The 17437-nt window shown below is 39.2% G+C and overlaps 1 protein-coding gene across 3 annotated transcripts in view; it reads left to right on the top strand.

The window, feature by feature from the left end:
* Nucleotides 1-17437, top strand: part of ENPP3 (ectonucleotide pyrophosphatase/phosphodiesterase 3) — a 71500-nt gene that overhangs the window by 6875 nt on the left and 47188 nt on the right. For all 3 annotated transcript variants that reach the window (XM_087865497.1, XM_045805544.2, XM_087865496.1), the window contains exons 3-6: nt 4346-4468; nt 6191-6316; nt 9313-9373; nt 13751-13848. In XM_087865497.1, the coding sequence (XP_087721623.1) occupies nt 4408-4468; nt 6191-6316; nt 9313-9373; nt 13751-13848 (346 nt within the window). In that variant the 5' untranslated portion in view covers nt 4346-4407. The remainder of the gene's footprint in view (nt 1-4345; nt 4469-6190; nt 6317-9312; nt 9374-13750; nt 13849-17437) is intronic.

Here is a 17437-nt window from a genome sequence, read left to right on the forward strand (position 1 = left end):
CAGGGTCCCGGGATGGAGCCCCACAGCGGGGGGTCTGTTTCTCCCTATACTCTCCCTCCCCCTCTCTCTATCAAATAAATAAATAAAAATCTTTAAAAAAAGCAGCAAAGAAAAAATAGGAGATAGAGGCCCCAAAGTATCAAAACACATCTCTTTTGCCATATCGGATCAATGTCAACAGTACTGAAACCACTTACAAGTAACTATATGAAAAGCCTTTTCTATATCTCATTATGTATTGTTTTGGTACTTTTAGGAAGGTCAAATGTAAGGTAATTTATTCTCCTTTTTAATTTGGCTGGTTAACTTCTAGTTTGATCCCCTTGGGGAAGGTCTTATTGCTTCTTTGTTAGGGAGACTTCTCGTGAGATTAACAGTCAATTTTCCAGTTCTGTTTTCACTCAAGAATTAACAAATTAACTTACAGTTTGACGCCCCTGGGGAAGGTCTTATTGCTTCTTTGTTAGGGAGACTCTTGGTGAGATTAACAGTCAATTTTCCAGTTCTGTTTTCACTCAAGAATTAACAAACACTCAGTACCCCTAGTGTAACGTGGAAACACGGTGGAACTGGACAGGTGGACCTTACCTGGAAAATGTCTTTTTTGGGGTCACCTGGCTGCTGTGTTTCTGAATTACAGTACCAGTCCTAGACCTAACAGATGGAGGTGTGCCACTTCGGTAGCACTGTTCTGAAGTTAGTGTGCACAGGTGTGCATCAGTTCCTGTTCTCTTATCCCCAAGTCACAGAAATCAGTTGCAAGAGGCATATACTAATCTCTGAACAAAATCTCTGATTATTTTGGCTCTTTCTCTCCCTTCCTTACTTTAGTACACCTACTGGCTGGCTTCCCAGTGTCATTGTTCCTTATTCTTGTCCTTTTATCTCAGTCTATCGGCCCTCATGGGGCATCACCCCTTCCCACCCAGGGCATTGGTACTTAACTCCAGCCCTTCCTTTACCAGCATCCTTAAAATATTCATCCCCTCATTCTTCCATGACTGAGTCCTAATTCCCAACCCTGGACCATTTTCACCATTCTCCACTCCAATTAACCCACTTTTTATAGGCACAGTACTTTTTTTTCTAGTGTGAGTTTTTAAGTGTTCTTATAAATTTATTCTTTTATGCACACACACTTTTTAATTATTTTTCAATAATTGGTCACTGTATGCTAGGTACTATGCTAATTTCTGGAAATACAGTGGTGAAGAAAATAGACACATCCTTCAGAGAATTTACAGTCTAGCATGGAAGGCAGACATTAAAAATATAAATAAGCCAAATATACCTAATATGATAAGGAAAGGGCTAAGGGATAAGGAAGACTGAGAAGGGATTATAAAATATATGGAGTTAGGGTGGGATGGGGATGTGTATGTGAAATGACTTTTGTAAAGAGCTAAAGTGAGGGAGAAATAGGGATATCTGGGGGAAGAACATTCCAGGCAAGAGGAAAGAACAAGGACAAAGGCCTAAGTCAGGAGCTTGCCTGGCAAGTTCATTTAAAGAATATCAAAGTTTGTGAGTTGGAACTAAGAGGACAAGAGGGAGGGTAGTCATAAAATGAGATCAACCAAAGGACTGAAGAGAAGCCAAGTCAGTAAGATTGTCAAGTCAAATCTAGCCATAGGCTTTCATTCTGAGAGTGATGGGAAGTGATTGGAGTTTTGAACAGAGACGCGACATGCCCTGGTTTGCTTTTCCACACACTCACTTAGGCAGCTGTGTTATGAATAAATGGCAGGGTGAAACCAGGAGATGTGGGAGACACCAATTAGGAAATTACTGCAATAATCCACACAAGCTCTATGTCTTGAACTGGGGTGGTAACGCTGTAACTGGTGAGAAGTGTTTGGATTCTGGATATCTTTGGATGTGGTAGATCGATTTATCCACACAGTGGATATGGAGAAAGAGGGAAGTCAAGAACAACGTCAAGATTTTTGGTATGAACATCTGGGAATACAGAATTTCCACAATAGAGATGGGGAACACTGTAGAAGAAGCTAGTTTCGGGAGAGTAATCAGGAACTCGGCTTTGGACATGTTAAGTTTGAAATATCTACTAGATGTCCAAGTGGAAAAGCCAGAAGGCAGTTGGATACATGAGGCTGGCTTTCAAAGGGAAGTCCTAGATGGACGTGCGATGCGGCAGTTATCAGTGTCATATGTGGATTTAAAGCAATGTGACTGGAGCATACTACCTTAAAAAGTGGGAAGATGAGGTGGGGCAGGGGGTAACCACTGACGAAGTCTAGGAAGAATTGGCCAGGGATGTGGGAGGAAAGCCAGGTGATTGGTGTGTCCTGAAAGCCATGTGCAGACAATGTTTCAAAGTAGGAGATGCATATAAAAATGTAAAGGTCTTTTGTATAAATGGTATATAAATTTTTTGGGGTTACTTTTTTACTGAATGTTTCTTAAGATCCATTTAAATTGTTATGCATGCAACTGTTCTTAGGCATATATCTACTTACTACGTAGTACTCTTTAGCATGTATAGTGATAGGCTGTTTGACCTATGCCTTCCTCCCGGTGCTGGATAACCAGGTTGACTTTAGTTCCCTTACATCACATAAATCCTGCAGGTTCCCTTAAGGACCCGTGTGAGATTGCTTCATCATCTACCCAGGAATAGGATTCCCGGGTCTTAGGGTCCGTATTTTAACTTGGGTGAGTAGCCCCAGATTGCTTTCTGGAATGGCTGCCACAGCCTACTCTGTCTTTATCACGCATCCCCCCCCCCCGCCCCCCAACCCTTGGCATTATCTGGCTCTCTCATTTTTGGCAATGTAAACTTAGGTATAGAGTGTTATCTTTTATTTTAACTTTTGTTTCTCTGCTCTGCTGCTCTAGTCTGTGTTGGTTGCTCTCTTGGATTGTTTGGTGTTCCCCTAGACCCTCCATTGTGTTGGATCTCATTATTTTTTGGATATCTGTTTCACTTCCTCATTTTGCTAAAGAACATCCTTTAGTAGCTTCTTAAAATAGGATACATAAAAGATAAAACTTGAGTCCTTATCTGTCTAAAGATATTTTCATCACCCTAACCTAACACTTGATAGTTTGGCTAGATACCGAATTCTGAGACGAGCATAATTTTCCTCTAGAAATATGAAGATATTGCTTTCCTGTCTTCTGGCTTTCAGTGTTGTTTTTAAGAAATTTGATACCATTCTGGCTTGTGATCTTTGATAGATTGCTCATGATCTTTCTCTGGGAACTTTCAAGATCTCTTTATCCCTGTTGTGCTGATCCTTTTATAATATGATTTGTTTAACAATATCATCTCCACTTTCTCTGTTTTCACTTTTAGGTACTCCCTTCCTTTTTAAAGGTCAATTATGTAGCCTTGATTATACCTGCAATATCTCTTTGCCATGTAAAACAGCATAGTATGTTCAGTCTTGGGGATTAGGGTGTGAAATCTTCTATGAAACCATCATTCTGCCTACCACACCCCTCTTTTTTTTTCATTTTTTCATTTACTGCTTTCATGTTTTTATTTCAAGGAGCACGCTGAACATTATTTCTCTTTAAAATTATAGCCTTCTTTCTTATTTCATGGATAGAATATCTTCCTTTCTGAAGATCTCACTGTGCATGTGTGTGCTTGTGTTCATGATTTGGCTCAAGTCATGATTTTATGTTCCTTGCATTGTTTCCTTTCAATCAAGTTTTTCTTTCTTTTTTTTTTTTCTCATTTGTTTTGGTCTTTTATGTTGGATTTTATCTTGCTAGCCTCAAATGTCTGGTAACCATTTCTTCATGTTTGTGAGTACAGCTTGCTCATCTTTTCTCATCATAGCTATCCTCTATGTCTCCCTGTGTGATGAAGGCTACTTTTCCTAAATTCCTCCAGATTATGAGCCTTCCAGCTGGAGTGGGAGGTGGGGTGGTGTCTGCTCCATCTCCAGCCTTTAAACCAATTTCACTTTATTTAGCCTCTGCCTGTCCCTCCTATCTTCACCTAATGGTGCCTGGTGTTTCTGAGTCTGGGGCCTCTCTGGAGTCCTGAGGAAGAATCACTTATCATGTATCACTTTGCCCTGATGAATCATACAGCACAATAAAAAAAAAATCTGTCTGACCTAGTCTGTGCTAGGTACCTCTTCTCTGTGCTTCTGTCATCTAGCTCTGAGATATCAGATAACTTTTTTTTTTAAAGATTATATTTATTTGAGAGAGAGAGAGAATCTCAAGCAGACCCCCGCTGAGCACAGAGCCTGACATGGCCTCAATCTCCAGACCCTCAGATCATGACATGAGCCGAAATCAAGAGCCACGCAGGTGCCCCTCAGATAACTTCTAAGCACTGGTTTCATTTCCTCCATCCCTACAGGCAGTTGCAGGAGGAAATGCTTTGATTCTTCATTCAGAGGACTGGAGAGCTGCCGGTGTGATATGGAATGCAAACACAGAGGCGACTGCTGCTGGGATTTTGAAGACACCTGTGTGGAACCAAGTATGGATTCTGAGGATAAGTTCATTATAGCATGTTGGTTGTCATTAACGCATGTCCAGATGCTCACCATACACCTTGTGTATTGGTTTGCTAGGGCTGCCATAACACAGAAACTGGGGGGGCTTAAACAACAAATTCATTTTCTCAGTTCTAGACGCTAGAAATCCAAGATGCAGGTTTCATCAGGGTTGGTTCTGTCTAAGGGCTGTGAGGGAGATCCGGTCCTTGCCCTTCTCCTAGCTTCTGCTGTCGGTCATTGGCTTTTGGCAGCATAACCCCAAACCCTGCCTTTGTCTTCATGGAGAGTTTCCCTGTGTCTTCACCGTCTTCCTTCTGTGTGTGTGTGTTCATACCCAGATTTCCCCTTTTATAAGAATACCAGTCACGCTGGATAAGGACCACTCCAATGACCTCATTTGAACTCGAGTATCTACAGAGATCTTTTTCTAAGCAAAGTCACATTCGTGGCAACGGGGGCTAGCACTCCAGCATTTTGGGGGGACCCTATTCAGCCCACAACAGCTTGTGTACAGGATTATCGTTTCCCCTTTCTCAGTACTAAACACAGAGCCCACACCTGATTTGATTGAGGTTGAGGTTGAGGAATAATGGTCTCCAGTAGACGAAACGCTGTACGTGTTGCCGGGGGTACGAGCGTCGCAAAGCAGTTTCACTATGGCTCAAGTTAATCATCTTACTCAGTTTCATTTGCAGTGGTTCTCAGATGTCAGGGTGCATAAGACTTACTTGGAAAGCTGGTGATTCTTGGCGATTCTGATGCCGGCACTCCACTGAGCACAACTTCTCTGGGTAGAAGAGACAGCTCTCAATGTTTAATTTTTTTAAGAAATCAGCAAAGGCATGTATGTGTGGGGGTGGCTAGCAGTTCAAAGGGTAACGATTAGAATAGTAGAGCTTCTTACATTGTATTTTCCGAAAAGGGCAAAGGGGAAGGGATAACTTAGTATAGATAAGATCTGTATTCCCTTTACTTAATCTCCCCCAATTTTTTCTAAGTAAATGATACCTAATGGACAATGAAGAGCTCTATACACAACAGAAGCACGTGGCAGTCACCTTTCCAAGGCATTTGTCTGAGCAGAGGGCTGATGTTGATTTTAGGCACTGCTTCCTAGCAGATGGCCCTAGGAAGCAGTCATGGGACAGCCTCTTGCTGTTTTTAGCACTGATGTTTACTTACACTGATCTGTACTGGGCACATAGCCTAGGAGAGCGCAGAGGCGTGGTGGAGGCCCTTCTAGCTCTGTTACCCCCCGTTGCGAGGTGTGCTGACCTGCCTACTTTCTCACAGATCTGACCGAGTTCCTGTAACTTCTGTTGTTACTGCCTCTTTCTTCTTGCCTGTCCTTAAACAAAACTGCTCTTGGGTGGCATCCATTACTAGTAGTTCCTCTCCGTTGGGAGCTCCTACTTTTGGGTGGGAAAAGAGCCAGTGTTCAGAGTTCTCCAAACTCAGAGGTGTACCTGCCAGGTAGACCAGAGCTGCAGCTTAAAAAACTGCATCTCTCTCTGCTACTCATGCCAAATGAAGAAAAGTGATGGGTTTCCCCTTATTTGTATTACGTATTTACATTTATTAATGCAGAGAAGCCAAAAATTTGACCTTACAATAATACAAGCATAAAGACATGGAATTTACATTTGCTATTGGGTACTTCAGTGTAAGTTAAATGTTGGGCTCTGAATTGTGCAATTTTACAGCTCGAATATGGACATGCAATAGATTTCGTTGTGGGGAAGCCAGACTAGAGTCCAGCCTCTGCTCTTGTTCAGATGATTGTCTGCAGAGGAAAGACTGCTGTGCTGACTACAAGAGTGTCTGCCAAGGTAAGCAGAGGGGGTTGGCCCATTTGCTTCTGTGTGTTCATTGACCTCAGAGCTGGCTGACCCAGGCCGCGTAAACTGAAGTAACTCAGAGACTCTTGAGCTACTCCATGTAGAAGAAACAACAACATGTTTATTGTGGGAGGAAATGTGGCTAGTGCCCTGCAGGGAGGGGGAGCTCATAGCATAGATACTATAGAAAAGAAGAGAAAGACTCCAAAAGTTCCATATTCATTGATAAGATCTTCTCCAGTCCAATGACTATGCTAGAAATATCTGTGGTTTGAGATACCGGATGGCAGATTTAAAGTTAAAACATGATGAAAGGGGTTATCTGGCCCATCTATCAATCTGTTAAACCAATGTTACTGTTGAAACTACTGTGTTCTGAGGGGTCAAATTACTGATTAAGGACCTTCAGAGAGTTAATGCAGAACCAAGATTGGGATACAGGTTATTCAACTCCTGGTTCCAACTCTAAGTGACATACTGCCAGTTTAAAAAAAAAAAAAAAATTACCGAACCCTCGGAACATGTAATGAAGTCTATGAAAAATGCACACAAACACACTGCAACAAAATTGCCTCGAGTTTTATCAATCCCTTTTTCATAATGCCACACCCAATAAAGGTAACTAACTTATACTTTTAATATTTCTAGGCCAAAAAGAGATTAGGTTGAATTCTGATTTTTTGTAAAAACTATAATCTCTTAGTAGAAAATAGATTTCACACTAATGGGTGAATTAATTTTTATTACAAAATATAATTGAAAATCAACTAATAAGAGCTATCAAAAAAGAAAAATAAATGCCTGAAATGGTAACTTCTTTTTCAAATAATTATTGTTTGACATTTAATATTGAATCATTAAAAATTCTGCTAAATCCATGAAAGCAATTTCTTGTTTGCTTATTTCTGTAGGTTCACTGACACACTGCCTCTGACCTCTATTTTCCCACCTTCTCCCTCAAATATATAACTCTTAACTTTTTATGTGAAGACTGATCCTCAGGTCATATGGTAAATTTTCCCACTAAATTCATTGCACAGCACTGCTGAAATTTAATAGAACAGTAATTATTATAAGCAGTGTTGACATTTATCACCACTGCTAACTGGGTACTTTGAAGTTAATTTTATCATTTCAGTTTATTTTTCCAAATAAATGTAAATGTTTTCTCTAAGGATTCAACACTTCATTTAAAGATGTTTCATGATTTTTGCCAAAATTAAATCTTCAAGCCCAAGTTTGAAGGCATTTGAATAATTTTTGTACAAGAAACCAGCTATTCTCCTACAATTTAAATTTAAAATTTTAAAAGCTTTATGATACATTTCTAACATATATAAAAGAGAATTGTATGGTGATTTCCCTATATGTCCAGCACCTAGCTTCAGCAGCTGTCAGCTCATGGCCAGTCTTGTCTCCTCTTGACAAAGTATAATTTTCAAAAAGATAAAAACATAACTCTCATAGAAATGTAACGTGAACATGTCAAAGAGTAATTAGGTCATTCATGAGATAACCTCCTGGAATGTCCATCTGGCTCAAAGAGAATGAAGAGACTAAGTATATATATGACTGAAAGAACGTTAGAATGAAATTATAGTGTAAATTCTGGTGGGACAGAAAGGATTTGCATTTCTGCATGACAGTTTCTTTGCTATCAGGCAAGAATCACATATGTTGCTATTACTTTTCTACCAATGAACTGTTAACTGTTACTCTGTAAGATGAATGGTAAGGAATAAGCTAGATAAGGGTATATACTCCTAGGTAATTAGATAATAGGTGTGCTTTTTGGATAATGCCCAGCATGACATTAAAATGAAGCTTAGTGATCAATCCCCCTTTTGCTTATTTTCAAGTTTTGGATTTTTTTCCTTAAGAAAATAGTCTTTATTCACCCCAACTTCTCTCCCCAAATTTTAGATTATTTCTAAGCAAATCCTAGAGTTAATATCATTCATCTGTAAATATTTTCAGGATGTATCTAAAAATGTAAATATTTAACAAAATTACAATACCGTTAATATATCTAAAAACTTCAACTGTCGTTTATTGTCATCAAATATCCAGTGTTCTAAATTTTCTGCTTGTTTCATAGCATTTTTTTAAAAAGATTGTTCGAAGTAGGATCCAAAAAGATTCCACACATTACAAGTGGCTGCTATATACTTCGAGTCCTTTAAAAATAGTTTCTCTTTGTTTTTTTACCCCCTTGTAATTTACATGTAGGAGAAATGGGGCCTTTGTCCTGCAGAGTTTTCCCATCTGTTTTGCAGATTGTATCCTCTGTGACTTAAGCAGTTTGTCATTGCCTGCATTTCCCGAAAATTGGGAGTTAGAATTAGAGGACTGTTAAGATCCAGGTGCAATGTATTTATTTATTTTGCAAGCATACTCCATAGATGGTGGTGTTCCTTCCATCAAGAGGCACATCTTGTCTGCTTGTTGCTTTTTCTGGGATGTTGGCCATTGATGATCATTGCATATATCCATCAAGGGATACAAGTGATGGTATTTATACTCTATCATTTCTACTTCATTAGTTAGCTGGAATGTTCTATAAACAGAAATATTCATAAAGTAAAATTTTCTTAGTTAAGTTAAAACTTTCTATGTTTCATTTTTCCCAGTTGAAATCAATTATTCTCATTGGCCGCATCTGTCCCCCGACAATGATTTCTTTTATCTTTTCTTTAGATGGTATATCTATATTTATTAAACTCTTTTTTTTTTCTAGTTGTCTCTTTCCAGCTAAAAGAATCACCTTTGTTTTTCTTGGTAAAGATGAGCTTCTTGGTATTCAATCTGTCCAAATCTCTGGGAAAACACTGATCTTTTCAACATGTGGAATAGCACTTAACATGTTCTGGAAGAGTTTAGTCATTGGAATAACATGAATGAAGTAGTTTGGAAAGATCATGTTCTTTGAACATTTGTTTCTCTTTTCTGTGGTGCAGCTATCTAAAGATTTCGATCTTGTTTTTCAGGAGAAACCTCATGGGTGAAAGAAGAGTGTGGCACAGCCCAGCAGTCTCAGTGTCCAGAAGGGTGAGACTACGGGGAGTTTTTATCCTCCTTTTACATGGAATGTAGCTGAGAAGCAGGGTGGCATTTCCTCGGCTTTACTTATGTTTTAAAACAGTACACTTAACCAACAATTAGGATTCTTGGTGGCTTCAAACTCAGACTTCTGTTCATGTCATTATTTGCAAAGCATTTTTAATTAATTTTTTACATTCATGTCTTAAAACAATGACTTAAAAAAGTGGTTGAAGTATTAAATGCTAGCATTTTCAGGGTCCTCTGGTCAGGACTAGGATTTAGATCTGAATTACTCTAGCCAGAACTCATTCCTATGAACATCCTGGAACTTTGAATTTACAGTTACTGAAGAAAGGGATAGAAGTTTGTCCATGGAAGGCCTTACAAGGAAAAGTGGATGAGGAAAACTTTATCATGTGTACATGAGTGATGAACGCATGAGGTGAAACACCTCATCCCACCCCTCTCAAGCCTCTCTTCCACATATTTATAATGGCTGCTATTGGACCTTTCCCAGCCCTGGAAGCATGCCCCACGTCACCTCCTAGTCAGGGTGAATTTCCCCTCCAGTTGCCCCTTCTGCCCTTCACTGACTTCATTCTTCTGGCCCAAACAGTGGAAGGAAGATGTTGAGGTAGAAGAAAAATGGAATATCTGGGTGTAGGAAGAATTGGTGGAGTCATTTTTAGGTTGCATTATTTTATTTAAAGAATGTGTGTGGAAAATGTCTGTTTTTGTACCATGCTACTTTGGTTTACCCCAATCCTCAGATCCAGCTGCCCTGTTCAGTGCCTTCTGGGTGGAAGAGCAAAAATTGTAGAATAAAAAGGATACTTGAGTATATTTGCTCTAGTCAATTCTCTAAGCTTCATCTATAAAATTGTAGTAGTAGTAATAATAATAATAATAATAATAATAATAATAATGCCAAGTTCAGAAGATTTCATGTGAGAAGTCAACATCTTGATCCCATAGGTAAACGTTTGACCTTGTTTTTAAGCTGCAAGGTTATTTGGATGGAATATTTGAATATAAAAGTTTTAACAGCCTTATACTAATGAATTTATGAAGAATAAGTATTTCCAATGCAAATTGCAATGCACCACTTGAACTTCTTGATGAGTTTTCTATATATGGTAGTTAAAACAATCCTAATTTTCCATTTTATTTTTCTTTTGAGGTATGATCTGCATATATTGAAATGCTCACATTTATATGTACAGTATAATGAGATTTGGAAATTCAGAAGCCCATGTAACCCAGAGATATAGATTATTTCCAAGATAAAGAATATTTCCATCACCCCAGAAAGACATCTCATGTGCTTATTTCTATCACCATAGATTCCTGTTGTAGAATTTCATACAAATGCAATCATCCCATATGTTCCCTTGTGTCTTTTCTCTTAATCCAATGATTTTGAGACTCATAAATATTATTGCATGTATTTACCACATCTCTCACATGGGCTGTTGCACAGCGTGTGTGTGTGTGTGTGTGTATGTGTGTGTGTATGTACACACATGTATACACACACACACACCCATTTTTTTTTTGATTAACACATTGGTCCCATTCTCTTTTCATATTATTTCTATTTGTTCTTTAGGTCCAAGTACACATGTCTGCTCTTACCTTACAAACATCAAATCTGACATCCCCTACGTAGTTGAATAGCATCCTGTAATCAAATCTACCCCTTAACCACTCCTGTTTACTTCTCAGTTTCATCCCCTAGATTAGGGCTTTAATTCCTTCATGCCTTTATTTTCAATACCTAGCATAATGTCTGAGTCCAATATTTGTTAAATGAATTACACTACAATAACTGTGTATTATGGGAAACCAAATAGACTTGTCCTCTGGACTCTCCTCAACAGTTTCTTTTACAATATGGAATTAGATGGCCAGGCTGATATTTTTCTAGCTTTACTCAGCACCTTGAAAAACATGGAAGTTATTTTTCTTATTAATAGTTTATATTAGGGGTGTCTGGGTGGCTCAGTCGGTTAATCATCAGACTCTTGATTTCAGCTCTGGTCATGCTCTCATGGATAGTGGGTGAACCCCACATCAGTCTCCGTGCTCAGCGGGGAGTCTGCTTGAGATTCTTTCTCTCTCTCCCTCTGCCCCTCCCCCTGTTCACATGCACTCTCATGCTCTCTCTAAAATAAACAAATAAATCTTTCAAAAAAATAGTTTGTATTAGCATTCAGAACTTTCTCCATAATAATATTGAGTATTCGTCAGAATTTTTAAGGAATACTCTAAGCAATTTTCTTGAAAAAGTGTGTTTTTGCTTAAAAATTTATTTTTTTCAATTTTTTTCTAACATCACTTATCTATTTATTTATTGAAGAAATATTTTATGAGCAAAAACTTGCACCAGATGTATTACAGAATAAGGGATAAAAGGCATGTTTCCTCACCTAGCATTAGGGGATTGCACTATTTTTTTCAATTTTAAAAAAATTAACGTATAATGTATTTGTTTCAGGGGTACAGGTATGTAACACCCAGCGCTCACCACAACACATACTCTCCCCAGTGTCCGTCACCACCACTGCATACCCCCTGCTTAAATATTTCAATGTGAAGCTCCTTGAGCACAGAGCTTCACATACTCAGTTGCATGCGGTATATTTGGAATTTAAAACAAATGTTGGTGTTTATAGCTGCTATTCATAATAGCTCCAAAGTGGAAATTACCTAAATGCCCAGCAACAGTAGAATGATTAACTTGTGGTTTATTCATTCACTGGACTGCAAGACAGCCATGAGAATGAATGATGGATTAACCTCAAACCCAAGGTTCAGTAAAAGAAGCCAGGCACAACAGAATACAAACTGTTGGATTATGTTTGCATGTAAATATAAAATCAGTTACAGGCACAACGTATCTCTGTTTGAGGTCAAGCTACTTCTTACCCTTGGTGGGGGTGTGGTTTGCAGGGGCTGTTGAGTGGAAAGGAGCTGGAAGGGAGAATTCTAGTGTGCTGGTATTCTGTTTCTTGATCTGGGTGGAGTTCAGTTAGGAAGTTAGGAAACATTTATCAAACTATACATCTGTGAAATGTGTGTGGGCATGTGTATATAAAATATATACAAGTAAAATTTTTAAAGTGAAAAAAAATTGAACAAAGAAAAGACAGTCTTTGGCTATACCCTGAGAGTTACCTTCTGTCACTTTAACTTAAATTTAAAATATTAAAATATTAAAAAGATTTGTAATGCGTTTGATGTTAATATTAACATAGTGAGATTAGAATAAAGAACCGAGGGGCGCCTGGGTGGCACAGCGGTTAAGCGTCTGCCTTCGGCTCAGGGCGTGATCCCGGAGTTGTGGGATCGAGCCCCACATCAGGCTCCTCTGCTATGAGCCTGCTTCTTCCTCTCCCATTCCCCCTGCTTGTGTTCCCTCCTCACTGGCTGTCTCTATCTCTGTCAAATAAATAAATAAATAAAATATTTTTTAAAAAAAAAAAGAATAAAGAACTGAAAGGGTAAACTTTAGCATAATAAAAAACCTCATAAGCTATAGAGTTCCTAAATTTCATATCATAATTATATCCAAAATACAGTAGAAGAATTAACTTTTACAATTTTTGAGTTTGAGCCTCATATTCAGTAATCATTGCTCTTGACTCTTCAGCAAAGTCAGGTCCATGAAAGGTCTGCAGTTAACAGCCCCATTTCTGGGGATGTTTTGTTAATGCTCTGCTCACATGCTGCTGACCTCTGAAAAACTGCAGTTAATTAGCTCCATATATACTCATTACTGTAAAATACTAAATATATTTGAGGTAGGGCAATGATACTAATGTTCTGTTATAGTGATTCCAAAGTATTAGGTGAGTGGGTTGGGACTGAGTTATGAGAGGTCGAGTAACTGCTTAGAGTTCAATAGCTACTAAAGACTGAAGCTAAGGGATTACTGACCTGCTAACATTACTAATATGCTAATTAGGGGTTCCTTACATACCGCAAGTACTGATTCTTAAGGGAGATAACAATTTTTATTTTATTTTTTAAATTTTTCTAGAAGATTCTATTTATTTGAGAGAGAACCCGAGAGCACAAGAAGGGGGGAGGGTCAAAGGGAGAAGCAGACTCTGTTGAGCAGGGAGCCGGATGCAGGGCTTGATCCTGGGACTCCGGGGATCACAACCTGAGCCGAAGGCAGCCACTTAACCGACTGAGCCACTCGGGCGCCCCAAGAGATAACGATTTTTAAAAAGAAAAAAAAAAAATGACCCAGGATTGTTTTCTTACTGTACCTTCTAAACATTTTCTAATTTAGAGAATTGTAAGTAGTACAGAAAATTGTCTTTATTTTTTTTTACAATCAAAATAATAGACTAATATTTTATTTTCCATTTTCAGATTTGAACTGCCACCAGTTATTTTGTTTTCCATGGATGGATTTAGAGCTGAATATTTGCAGACATGGGACACCCTCATACCTAATATTAATAAACTGAGTAAGTCTTCCACAGCCTCAGGCACACAATGGATAAGGACACTAGTTCACCAGTCTGTAGATGGGTACCTTCCTTCCTGACCTTCCATATTAGTCGTTTGCCTTCTCCCAGGTCCTCCGAAGATCCTGAGGAATTTATCACTCATGTTATCTATTTTCATACTTGTTAGCTTCTCCTTATTTTGTAGCACGTTTATCTTTTTGTTTGTTTATTGTGATTTGTTTTGTATTTGAACATAACTTCCATCCTAAGAAAATCTCTTCACATACACTGTCCCCATAGTGGTGTTTGTCAGACTTGGGTGCTGGGTCTTAGCAAAAAGAATGTGACCAGCGGGGACAGGAGCCTGAAGGAGCCTGAGTGGCAGAACAGAGCCGGCACATAACCAGTGCTCCAGGAGGCAGAAGTCCAGTATCTGTGTCTGGTTCTGGAAGTCAGCTGCCGGGAAGCTGGCTCCACAGCCTCGTAGCGATCTGAGACTGCGGGCAAGCTGACTTCACCTGCTGGTACCCATTCTCTTGAGTTGTAAAATCGTCCCTTCCTACCTGATGGGCATTCTGCGAGTACACACGGAATGATTTTTAGCCGCTATTACAAGTACTGGTTTTATTGTCATCTTAATCAGGATGTTACACTTCTATTCAGGATACTCGGCCCTCATACGATTTTATAAGGTTATTAATAAAGAGAAATTAAGTGCCTAAGGAGGCAGAGCCAAGAAGTATCAGAGTATGGTTAGAGCCAGAGGGTCGGCTCCCGGGTCTATAGTCTTCACTGCCCCACAATTCTTTCTTTCTTCCCCCTTCTGCCAGGCCTTCGTTTGGCTCCAAGGTCCCCCAAGTTTATCAACAATTTTTCCGGTGTCCTGTTTTTATTTTTCTCCAGATAACTAAAAAATAGCTGTTTGACACAAGCCATTCCTTTGTTTTGGTCTCAGTTTCCTCACTTGTAGAATGAGAGGATTAGCTCTAATGATTTCTACTGTTCATTCCAGCTCTAAAATCCCGTGATGGACTGCTTCCCCCTCTAACACAAGGTGCTTTGTTGCTTCAGCTTTTCTCTTGCTCTCTGAGGCAGATCCTTAGCAAAAACATCGAGAGTCTGGGGTTCTGACAGAACTGGCTCCAAATTCGGGATTTGCCATTGAAACGCTGAGTTGCTTCAGCCCTGAAAGTTAATAAACACCTCCCACAGTTTCTGTTTCCTTATCTGCATTTTCCTTGATAATCTGGATATCAAATTCTCTATCCAAAGAGAATTTAGCTAACCAGGCTGAGCTGAACCCCTTTTGAAGTGGCATTATTTGATTTGCTCATCCCACTCAGGGTTGGAAATGACACCAGTGAAAAATATTGGGCCTTGGAGAGTGTTCCCTTTCTAAGGTTTAATATGTATTTTTTAAGTCACGCAGACAAGGTTTTGATCCTTTAAGGTATAAACATCACTAACTAGAGCTACCAAGGCAAAATGGGACGTTAGCTTTCAGGAGACCCAATTAAGAGTAGATGTGATAAGACTTAGGATTAGGATGTCCTGGGAATGGTAGGCTTGAGGGAGGTGTATGACAACAGGCATCACGTTAAGGAAGTCTAGAACCCCATCTCCAGTGTCCCATCAAGCCCTCTGGGTTGGGTGACAGTGACAGTGGTCATGAAAACCGAGCATGAATTAATACCACAGCACCATGAGTCATATCTGTGATGGTTAAAAGGGCTCAGACTCAACTCTAGTGAGCAGGTGAGGTCATTGTCTTGCCTGAGTGTGGGTGGGAACAGAAAAAAAGGGGTCATCCCCAAGAACAGGAAACTGTCCGGTAAGATAGAGGTGATTTGGCTTGAACTTCAAGTCAGGTTTCCTGGAAAGTTGGGCGAGAAACTGGGGACAGAATAAGACTAGTAGAACAGGTGTATCTGACAGGCAACGTTTGCAGAGTTTTGAAGATTAGAGTTAGCAAGGTTTACATTCATGAATAATAGAACTCTTAAATTCTCCACAGCAGACGCCATTTGCTGTCTGCCCCCTTCACCTCCTCCTCCTCCTCTTTAATTTTATTGTGGGAAGAACACTTAACATGAGACCTAACCACTTAATAGACTTTTAAGTATATAATGTAATACTGTTATCTGTAGGCCCAGTGTTGTACAGCTGATCTCTAGACTTCATTCATCTCATGTAAATGAAATTTTATACCCATTGATTAGCAACTCTCCACTTTCTCCTCCCCACAGACCCTAGCAACCACCATTCTATTCTTTGCTTCTATGAGTTTGAATCTTTTAGATGTCTCAGATAAGTGGAATCATGCAGTATTTGTCTTTCTGTGACAGGCTTGTTTCATTTAATGTCTTCGAGGTTCATCCATAGGGTTGCATATTGTAGAATTTCCTTCTTTTTTTTTAAGGCTGAATCAAGTTCCATAACTTAAAACATGCATTTATCTGTCAATGGACATTGAGGTTTTTTTCCTACATCTTGGCTGTTGTGCATAGTGTTACACTGAATATGGGAGTGTTAATATCTCTTCAAGATCTTGATCTCAGTTCTTTTGGATAAACATCTGGAAGTGGGATTGCTGGATCATAGGATAGTTGTATTTTTAAGTATTTGAGGAACCTCCATACTGTTTTCTACAGTGGCTGTACTATTTTGTATTCTCGCCATCCGCATCCAAAAGTTGCAATTTCTCTGTGCCCTTGCCAGCACTCGCCTTTCGTGTTTCTGACAACAGCCATTCTAACAGGTGTGCAGTGATAACTCATTGTGGTTTTGATTTGCATTTTCCTGATTTAGTGACATTGATTATCTTTTTGGTTTTTTTTAAGATTCTGTTTCTTTTTTTGTCAGAGAGAGACACAGAGAGCGAGCGCACAAGCAGGGCAAGCAGGCAGAGGGAGAAGCAGGCTTCCTGCTGAGCAAGGAGCCTGATGAAGGACTCGATCCCAGAACCCTGAGCCAAAGGCAGATGCTTAACCAACTGAGCCACCCAGGCATTCCTGATCATCTTTTCTTACACGTGTTGGTCGTTTGTAGGTCTTCTTCAGAGAAATGTCTATTCAAGTCCTTAGCAAAATTTTCAGTGGGTTTTTAGTTTTTCTTTTCTAGAGTTGTAAGAGTTCATTATATATTTTAGAAATCAATTCCTTACCAGATACACGGCTTGTAAACATTTTCTTCCATTCCATGTTGTTTCTGTTGATGGTTTCCTCTGTCGCACAGAAGCTTTTTAGTTTGATACAGTCCCACTAGTCTATTTTTGCTTTTGTTGCTTATGCTTTTGGTATCATATTCATGAAATCATTACTAAAACCAATGTCATGAATCTTTCCTCCTCTTTTCTTCTAAGACTTTTACAGTTTCAGGCTTTATATTTGAGTCTTTAGTTCATTTTGAGTTAGTTATTTTTTATGGTGTTTGAAAGGGTCCAGCATCTTACTGGAAAAGCTTGGTTTTTCGTTGTGGGAATGATGTTAGCTGTGGGCTTTCCACATATGGCATTTATTATGTTGAAGTAATATCCCTTCACTTCTGGTTTGCTGACAGTTTTTATCGTGAAAGGGCATTGAATTTTATCACATGCTTTTCATGCATC

The sequence above is a fragment of the Ursus americanus genome, chromosome 11, assembly GCF_024610735.1.
Source record: "Ursus americanus isolate L20-20 chromosome 11, mUrsAme1.1.p, whole genome shotgun sequence".
NCBI classification, from domain to species: Eukaryota; Metazoa; Chordata; class Mammalia; order Carnivora; family Ursidae; genus Ursus; species Ursus americanus.